This window comes from Podarcis pityusensis (assembly GCF_964106645.2).
Source record: "Podarcis pityusensis genome assembly, chromosome: 6".
Taxonomy (NCBI): domain Eukaryota; kingdom Metazoa; phylum Chordata; class Lepidosauria; order Squamata; family Lacertidae; genus Podarcis; species Podarcis pityusensis.
In genome coordinates, this window is record NC_138030.1 from 46,795,824 (window position 1) to 46,805,743 (window position 9,920).

General features: G+C 47.9%; 1 protein-coding gene across 2 annotated transcripts in view; it reads left to right on the forward strand.

The window, feature by feature from the left end:
* TBC1D22B (TBC1 domain family member 22B) overlaps positions 1-9,565 on the forward strand; it is a 41,800-nt gene extending 32,235 nt beyond the window's left edge. For both annotated transcript variants that reach the window (XM_081010476.1, XM_081010475.1), the window contains exons 9-13: positions 4,681-4,787; positions 5,896-5,971; positions 6,455-6,582; positions 6,833-6,928; positions 7,450-9,565. In XM_081010476.1, coding sequence (XP_080866602.1) covers positions 4,681-4,787; positions 5,896-5,971; positions 6,455-6,582; positions 6,833-6,928; positions 7,450-7,578 — 536 coding nt within the window. In that variant the 3' untranslated portion in view covers positions 7,579-9,565. The remainder of the gene's footprint in view (positions 1-4,680; positions 4,788-5,895; positions 5,972-6,454; positions 6,583-6,832; positions 6,929-7,449) is intronic.
* Positions 9,566-9,920: the final 355 nt, after the last annotated feature.

A 9,920-nucleotide genomic window follows, 5' to 3' on the forward strand; every position in this document is an offset into this window, starting at 1 on the left:
GAAGATCCCTATGTGGTCGCGTCTAAGTAAAAATAAAATGGAAGATCCTATCATGGCTCTCCCATCTAACCGCTTGGAAAGTTTGAAAATTATGGATGTCTAGAAACCTTGCATTTTAGCTACTGAAACGTGCTTTCTAAAAAACATTTTATCCTAATGGACTTTCCAGATTTAAAATGTCGCCTTCTTAGGTTAGAGGGTAACTAAGACTATGGAGGAGGGCAGCTTATTTAAATGAATAAAGGTAAAGGACCCCTGACAGTTAAGTCCAGTCGCGAACAACTCTGGGGTTGCAGCGCTCATCTCGCTCTATAGGCCGTGGGAGCCGACGTTTGTCCGCAGACAGTTTTTCCGGGTCATGTGGCCAGCATGACTAAGCCTCTTCTGGCGAAACCAGAGCAGCGCACGGAAACACCGTTTACCTTCCCGGCGGAGCGTACCTATGTATCTACTTGCACTTCGATGTGCTTTCGAACTGTTGGCAGGAGCTGGGACCAAACAACGGGAACTCACCCCGTTGCAGGGATTTGAACTTGAACTGCTCAGTGGTTTACACTACAACAACACCCGCTTCCCATTTAAAGGAATAGCTCAATGCATTTCCTCCTGCAAGGATTTTATTTTTTGAAATGGAGGCTAATCCATTCCAAAACTAACTCCCATGGGGCTGCGAACTCACAAATCCTGCTCTGAATTTAGATTGCAGAGTTCGGTGCCTGCCTATCTGCATCCCAAAGCAGCTGCCCTTCCTGGGCTCAGAGCCCTCAATTCCTTGAACCAGAGAACTAGGCCAGTTGCTCAGCAGTAGCTCTTAACACTGTAGGAGGTTTGAATGGCTTGTCCTTGGCTTTTCAAAAGAATCATGGGTGAAGCGTAACCTCCTGTTCAACACTGCCAGCCAAAGCATCTCTTGCTAGGGACGTTCTATGATATCCATTAGCAAGGCAGCCACCACTGAGGCAGAGAGTGGCCAGTTTTGTATTCCTCTGCTGCCTTTTAATGGATTTGACAATTGTATCCTGGCATCAGAGAAACCACGGAACGCTTGCACAGATGGATGGAGCAAGAGGGGGGGTGGGGAGCAATAGGTCTTGATTGACAAGGAATGTCAATTTCTGGCTTGAATCCTGCCCTTAAAAAGTAGGAAGAATTTGGAACTCTATTTTAAAAAACAATTCCAATTCTGTAACTACAAAATCAATTGCTATTAAAAATGTACAGTGGTACCTCGGGTTACATACGCTTCAAGTTACATATGCTTCAGGTTACAGACTCCGCTAACCCAGAAATAGTACCTCGGGTTAAGAACTTTGCTTCAGGATGAGAACAGAAATCGTGCCCCAGTGGTGTGGCGGCAGCAGGAGGCCCCATTAGCTAAAGTTGTGCTTCAGGTCAAGAACAGTTTCAGGTTAAGAACGGACCTCCGGAACCAATTAAGTACCGTATTTTTCACCCTATAGGACGCAATTTCCCCCCTCCAAAAATGAAGGGGAAATGTGTGTGCATCCTATGGGGCGAATGCAGGCTTTCGCTGAAGCCTGGAGAGCGAGAAGGGTCGGTGCGCACCGACCCCTCTCGCTCTCCAGGCTTCAGGAAGCTATCCGCTAGCCGTGGGAGACGCAGCTCTCCCACGGCTAGCGGAGAGCTTGCCTGCACCCAGAAGCTTGGGGCGTGCTGAGCTCAGCACGCCCCAAGCTTTGGGCTTGGCACAGCGCTCCGCTAGCCGTGGGAGAGCCGCGCCAAGTGGCGCAGCTCTCCCACGGCTAGCGGATAGCAGCCTGTTCTGGGGGTTGGGGTCGGGGGAAGCTCGGGCTTCCCCCGACCCAGCCCCGCACCTGGGGGGGGGGAATAATTTTTTTTTCTTTATTTCCCCCCCAAAAAAACTAGGTGCGTCCTATGGGCCGGTGCGTCCTATGGGGCGAAAAATACAGTACTTAACCCAAGGTACCACTGTATAAGGATGCAGTATCGTTTCAGTATGGCGTTTCAACATATTGGTTTGTTTGGATATATTTTTTGGGAGAAGGGGGTACTATAGAATTTGGTTTCAACTACCATTGGCCTACATTCCCACCCCACTCCCAGGCATGAAATGGAAAATTGGAACTTAGAATGTGGAAGGGAAAGTGACCAGCCCTGTTGAGAATCAGAACTGGGCAGTGCTGCTGAAGATAATATCTGTTTTTAGAACCATAATGTGAGAAGGGTTTATATAGAAAGAGGAGTGAAAAAAGGAAGATTATACCTGCCTCATTCATCTCTAAAGAAAGACCTATGCACTCCAGAGTTATTTCTGTAAAACTTGATCTATGTACAGCTCTTTGTCTTTTATCAGGTACTTCCAGAAACTTATGTAACTCCAGGAGTTCTCATGAGCCTTAAAAAAAAAATAATCACTTGAGATTAGACTTTATGCCTTTAGCAGGAACTGACCATAGCATTTCAGATTTTGCTTTGTAATCATGACTCATCAAGGCTCAGGCTGGAAACCTGTCATAAATGCCATACTACAATCCTGGAATATGTGAAGTAATAAAAAAGAGAGCCCCTGAACACCTACAGTGTGTTTCCCCAATAACATTGAGCCCAGCCCATTGCAACTGAAATTTAGGAGGGTCAGATGGTGAGAGTTGTAGGTTCTCTGTCTTTTATTGGAAATAAAAGTTCAGATTCTCCGGATTCCATGGCTGTTGTTTGAAAGAGTGAATATACACAGATGCCATCCTGACCCTTGGTCCATATTCCCCCTATCAGCAGCCCAGGCTTGTCTCACTTTTCTTCATTACCAGTGTGGGAGAGATGACAAGCGCAGAATTAGTGTGTTAAAGAGATTTGCAAGTTGGCAGCAGAGCTGTCCCTGTGAACTTGTTGTGCACTCCATTCTGTCCACCTTTTGAGTTGGAGCTTCCATCATGGTGATGATGGAATTGGTTTGACCAGTGCTGGTACAAAATGCTCTAGGAAGCCGTATTGTTGTGTGCCTAAGGGTGACCTTGGTCGCAGGTAGGACCGTGTGAGTTCTGCGTGTCACAGTGAACCTGGACCTGGAGGGTACATGTTTGAGGAGCTGGCATTTCAACATCACAGTGCTCCATATCTGGGGTCCCTGTAAAAAGGGTGAAAAACCGTTTGGGCTCCACAGGCCAGATCCCCATCAGGCTTGGTCTGGTGAGCCCACCTGTCAATCACCTGACATCACAACAACATCAGGTGTAAGATGCTTTGGAGTTAGGGCTTTATAAGGTGTGTCCCCCCAATTTTATAAGGGGATTCCAGTGCAGACCTCTTCTTGATTCAAGAATCCCTTGCTAAAAGAGAGGAAAAACCACCTTCATTTTAGCAGGGGTTTCCCTGCCTGACCTTAGTTAATGGATGCAGAAAGATTGGTGCAGCCCAGCAACTGAACAGAGGTATTCCAATAAACAGGAATGCAGGCACATTTCAGGGGAGACTGAGCCCAGTTAATGTCTTGCACCCTTTGTGTGCCCCACTTTAAGTCCCGCAAGACTTTGAGTTGTCTCCCCCAGGGGCATTAAGTGCCGTTCTTGCTGTCTCCCCTAGTCAGGATGCAGTTGCATGGTCTCTGGCTGCTCAGCTTCCAGCTCTGACCTTGGGATTAGCCAATTGTACCTTCAGCACTCGGATACCACCTGAGTCTCAGCCCTCCCTTTTCAAAATCTCCTCCCTTTTGCTCCTCCCTTTCCCTATATACAGTGACTCCACCCCACTTCCATCTCACACCTAGCTTTTAACCCCCTCTTATCCTCCTTACTGCCTGCGTCCACCACCTTTCCCTTGACTCAGGGTTTTCCTTCAGGATCATGCTGTAACTCTGGATCAAACTTCTGGGTGGCTCTCTCAGCTGGCAGCTCATATATGCTTTTTTAAAAAGCAAAGAAGACAGATATTCCGCATTTGGCATTAAGCATTTCATCAGGCTGTGGCAAAAGCAGAGATGGGAAGCAGGGCACCTCATTGCTCTTCTGAGAGACCAGCTCCTTTTGGCTCCTCTCCCAGAACTGTTTCCATCCCAGCTGGTCAGTTGCAATGATTAACCCCCCCCCCCAAGTTTGTATACTGCCCTTTATCCAAAGATCCCAGGGTGGTTCTATGTAACTTAAAACATAAGCACCCGAGTTTGCTTTCCCCCTGCATATAGTCTTTAAGCCACTCTGCAAGCCTTTGCAGCTGAAAAGAGCCAGTGTGGTGTAGCCTTTCTCAACCTTGCGTCCCCAGGTGTTGTTGGACTACAATTCCCATCATCCCTGACCCATCATCCCTCCAGATGTTTTTGGCCTACAACTCCCATGATCCCTAGCTAGCAGGACCAGTGGTCAGGGATGATGGGAATTGTAGTCTCAAAACATCTGGAGGGCTGAGGTTGAGGAAGCCTGGGTTAGAGTGTCAGACTAGGACCTGGGAGAAACTAGGGTCTGAATCTCCGCTCGGCCATGAAGCTCACTGGGGGCTTTGAGCCAGTTACTCACTCTCAGCCTAACATACCTCACAGGGTTGTTGTGGGAATTAAATGAGGCGGGTGGGGAGACCCATGTAAGACACCTTGAACTCCTTGGAGGAAAAGGTGAGATGTAAATAAATAAGAGTGGGGTAGCTATTAAAAAATAAATAAACCCCTAGGCCTTGCTCTCTCCCCAAAGCCTGCTTCCCTTTGTTTTTCAGAAGAAGACGTGGAAAATTTTGATGTAACAAACCTGTCTCAGGATGTGATGCGGAGCATTGAAGCAGACAGCTTTTGGTGTATGAGCAAACTGCTAGATGGGATACAGGTAAGGAGTTTCCTCTTAGGCAGCACTTATTTTGCCTCCCTGCATCTCTCCGTACTTTGCATTCCCCATCATCTCAGTACTAATCATCCCGATCATGTTTCCTTCTCCCACACTTCAGGAGGAGCATCCAAACATGACTTTTACATTTGTATAGTAACCTAGTTTCTATACACACTCACACAACCCCCCATCCTCCATCCAGGGAAGCAACAAGTATTATTGCTTAGGGATTATTAGGGATGCATCCAGGCCAGACAAAAACACTCAAAGAGGGTCCGCCATAGGGCCAGTGAGGGGTGTGGTCTGGGGAGAACCTCAAGGGCCTCATAGAGGTCTGAAGGGCCATATTTGAGCCCTGGTCCCGAGATCCCCCATCCCTGTTTTAAACCTTCCTTCCTTGGCCTACTTCTCAGTAGTGCCCAAGACACCTCCCTTTATTTCTCCTTTATTTTCACTGAGGATTCCCCCTTCCCAGTAAGCTTCAAGCTAAAGGCTCCTGCTTCCTTTTCCTATTTATACATTCATCCAAATGAAATTTTGCTCTGTGAGCTCTGCGTCGTTTTCCTCAAGCTCTCACAAACGTTGGCATAGATTTCCTCCTTCATATGATTGGGCATGTTTCCACCTCAAAATGGCTTTTTCTGAAGCTGTAGTGGTTCCCTTTCTTTGTAGATCTAGAGGTCGCTTGCCAACAGAAAAGAGCTTCCTCACTTTCTGATGAGGAATGGAGCTTTCCAGGCACACTTGCCCCCAAACCAAATCAGCCTTGCCTCTCTCATTCTCCTTGCTTTTATCTTGCTGTATTACTTCAACAAACTCCTGAGAAAATGGGCTTGTTACTGGAGAGAAAAATGGTTGTCACTGCCCCCCCACTCTTTTATTTTTCCTCCTTCAGGAACCACTGCTACCATCCAAATGGTGATTTATAGCACCTGTGTTTCCTAGCTGAGGAAAAGTTGCAGGTCTAAGGTCCCAGGTTCCACCTCTTGGCATTTCTTGTTGCCCTCAGAAGGCATTTCCACCGTGTACAACACTGGGCTAAGGGAAACAATGGCGCATGTATCTGCTGGACTTGCTCCTCTTAAACTCACCATGTGTTTTGCTGCAGGACAATTACACGTTTGCACAGCCGGGGATCCAAAAGAAAGTCAAAGCACTGGAGGAACTTGTCAGCCGTATCGATGGTAGGTGAAATTCAAGCTACCAGAGGGGAAGTCGAACTTGCCAAGTTCTTAACTGTTCACATCTCCAACTGAGTTGCAACGGTTGTGGGTTCACCTCGGTGTTGAGGGCGGAATGCACGAAGTGGAAAGCAGGCTTCTGGAAGCTTCTTTAACCAGGCGGCAGCGCTAGGTAGTAGTCAGACCAGGGGGTCAAATCTGTTAGCTTGATGCCATTAAGGGGTCTTGGAAATGGGACACTGCTGGGGAAAGGGGGTGGGTGAGAGGCCATGAGCCGAGAGGCACACAAGAGAATATGTGATTCATCAGAAGAAGGGGGCTGAAGCATCTGAACGGTGCCTGCGGGAGGCATTTGGCGTGGGCTTGTTATGTGGGAGGGATTTGGTTGGATGGAACAGAGACTGTGGCTGAAAGTGGAGCTTCCTGAGACGCGGCGTATGAGCCACACTCCATATTCAGCCGTGTAAATGGCATGTGCTGTTTCAGAGCAGGTACACAATCACTTTAGGAAGTATGAAGTGGAATACCTGCAGTTCGCCTTCCGCTGGATGAACAACTTACTGATGCGGGAGCTTCCTCTTCGCTGCACCATCCGCCTTTGGGACACTTACCAGGTACGGGTGGGTTGGCTTGTTTACTGTCCAGCCTTGTGGTTGGAGAATGGTGCTCAGTAGGGATTCTCCCAGAAAAAGTCTTATACGGGAGCAGGCACTACAAACCGGCTTTGGTGTGGCAGCATACTCATGTGAAGACATAAAAGAGTTCTTTCACATCCATACAGCCCCATAAAACTGGGGAGAAGCCGTGATAAAAATAAACCCATGCTAATTCCATTCTTTTTAACCCCAAGTGTCTTTTTTCCAGTCTGAGCCAGAGGGATTCTCTCATTTCCATTTATATGTCTGCGCTGCATTCTTGATTAAGTGGAGGAAAGAGATCTTGGATGAAGAGGACTTCCAGGTAAATCTTCAGAAGGCAGCTACATTTGGGAAAGGATGCCGCATAATTATCCTGCTTGAGGATGTATCTGTCTAGAGTAAGGCAACAGATGGCAGCATGAGCAACGATATCTCTGGCATGTGATTAGGGGCATGAAATTCCCCAATCCAGGCTTTTTTAAAAAAATGCTTTCCCTGACTGGGGATCTAGTAAACTTAGTGCGTCACCTGTTACAGGAAGTCCCAAGTATTCTGTGTTTGGATATTTGAAATATATTACATTCTCCCCTGCCTGTTGTCAAAATCACCACTTTTTCTTTCCCCCCTAAAGTGAAAATCAGTAAATCAGTAGCTGTGATTCATACTTAATTGAAACAAGACTGCACAGATATAGGTTTCTGCCATAGCTGTAGAGATCTCAACACGTGAAACCACAAAAGAACAAAAAGGGCTTTTGCTTTTTAAAACAAACAAACAAACACAAAAAACCAAGAGCCACATCTTGCTTCTCTCTGTGTACCCAAGTTTCTGTCTTAATTTCAGGGCCTTCTAATGTTGCTACAAAACCTTCCCACGATACACTGGGGCAACGAAGAGATTGGACTCCTCCTCGCCGAAGCCTACAGACTCAAGTACATGTTTGCAGATGCGCCCAATCACTACCGCCGATAGGGGCCAGGGATCCGCCTCTGCTCCCCATCATGCTGGCCCGATCCCAATCACTGTGGCATTGCATCACCCGAGTCCTCGGAGCCACTGACCAGGAGCCACTCTGCTGTAAAAAGCTCACATTGGACCTCTGTCTTAACTTTTGCGTGTGCCTGCCTACCACTCTGTGCGTGGATGTGCCACTCAAACTACCATTTGTGTCCTGTGCTGTGACGGTGACCTGAGCCCAGGGTGCAGGGTGGGCGGGCAGGGGCTGTAAGAATAAACTGAGCCTCTGACTGCCTTTCCAAGCTCCAGCGTGGGTCATCTAAGCCTTGCAGCCTCTTGTTAACCCGCCTAAGCACAGACACACTCACACACTCCCAGCTGGGCCTGTGTTCTTCTTCTCCTTCTTCAGATGCTGTTCAATCAAAGTCCCCAATGAAGATGCCTTACAAAGAGTCCTGCCCAGGGGATGGCAGTGCCGTTGGACACAAGAAGCTCTCAGGGCTTAGCTTCACTCCACATGTCTGAAGAAGTGCACCATTTCAAAAGGTTAACAAGAGACACACACACACACACTCGCGTAACACTCCACTCCTGCGCAATCGCGCCTCTCTGCATACGGGGGCTCGTATGTGTTCCAAGGCTGTCTTGTCCACGCACAGTTGGGAATGACACAAGTGATAGGACGCCTCCTGTGATTGACTTGATTGATTGATTGATTGATTGACTGATCTACTGTGTGTGTTGAACCGGAGGGCGTAAGGGTGGGGGAGCTGTGCTTCGAAAAGGAAATCCTTTCTGTGACAATGACATTCCTCCAAGGCATTATGTGTATATTGTGTTCTTGTGTATATGGGTAAAAGATGTACAATATAAGTCTTCTGTTTGTAGCAGATATGATTTTATATTTATAACGTGCGTCCCAAGCGTATAAAGGCTGCCTAGGTTGCAAATAACAGTGGGCCTGCTGCGTCCCCCGGTCACCAGGGTGTCAGAGCTGTCAGCACATCTGCACTAGCTCATTTCCACCCCAACCCCCGATATAAGCATTTTGTTTCTGTCCAGAAAACTTGACTCCAAAGTGAAGCAGCATTGCACGACATCCAGTGCCAAGGAAGTGAAGGGTTTGAAGAGAGAGGCACATTCTGCTGGAACAGGCACCTTGGACCAGGTGGAAGTTGACCTGAAGAGCACCCACCTTACCCCCTCCACACTCCAGCATGCCCTTATAACAAGCATGGCAGCCCTCTGCTCTCAAGTAGTGCAGCAGCAGCAGCAGCAGCAGCAGCAGCAGCAGCAGCAGCAGAGACCAGTCTTGTACATTGCTGTAGCAAGTCTCCCTTGCACATTGCTGTAGCGAGGAAAAGGGTCCTTGCCAGCACCTCCTGGCTTTCCTTCTTCCAGCCCTAGCGAGAATCTAGTCCTTTGCTTGAGCAGCGGGGAAGACAGATGGGCATCTTGCTGCAAGGCTTCCGAACTGTTCAGAGGAGGTAGGAGATGGCTTCTCTCCTAAGCTCCCTTCCTCTATCTCTCCCCCACCACTGTCTCATTGTGATTTTCATTGGGAAAATGGAGAATGTTTTTCATTTTAACTGTTTCTTCCAGCCAGCAGGCGCAGCCTCATTAGTGCCAAGCCTTGACCTCTTGGGGCAGATCTGCTCCCTTAGGCTGAGGTCCTCTCCTTGCGTTGGGCCAACCCTTGCTGTTCTTCTCATCAGGCTTCAGACTGCGCCCACCTCTGTTCGTTTTGTTTTGTTTTTTCCTCCTGGGCCGAGAAAGAGAAGCCGTCCAATGAAGGCACCAGAAGGCATGAGAAGGGTGAGGGCCTTTCCACCATTCAAACACCCAGCAGTGTCTCTCAAGTTGCTTCCCTAACCTGGAATTGTTTTCTCAGGCATTCTGATTTGATTTTTTTTCTTTTGTGTGTGTGCCTTTTGTTGTTTCCTCCGAGACAGCGACCTGGTGGTCATTAGTTTAACATGACTAATTAAAAGAGAAAACCATCCCTTGTTGCTGATCTTTATTCTTGGTGGGTTTGTGGATGAGGAGCGATGAGGCTTTTGAGGACTTCCTCTCATTCCTGAATCAATCTCCCATTGCTTTCCTCTTTCTTTTTGAGAGGTTCCAGTCTAATTCTACCCTTTCTCCTGAAGCAGGAATTCCCCAATTTATGATGCTTAGTTCTGTCACCTTTTAGAACATGGGTAGGCAAACTAAGACCCGGGGGCCGGATCCAGCCCAGTCACCTTCTAAATCCAGCCTGTGGATGGTCCGGGAATCAGCGTGTTTTTACATGAGTCGAATGTGTCCTTTTATTTAAAATGCGTCTCTGGGTTATTTGTGGGGCCTGCCAGGTGTTT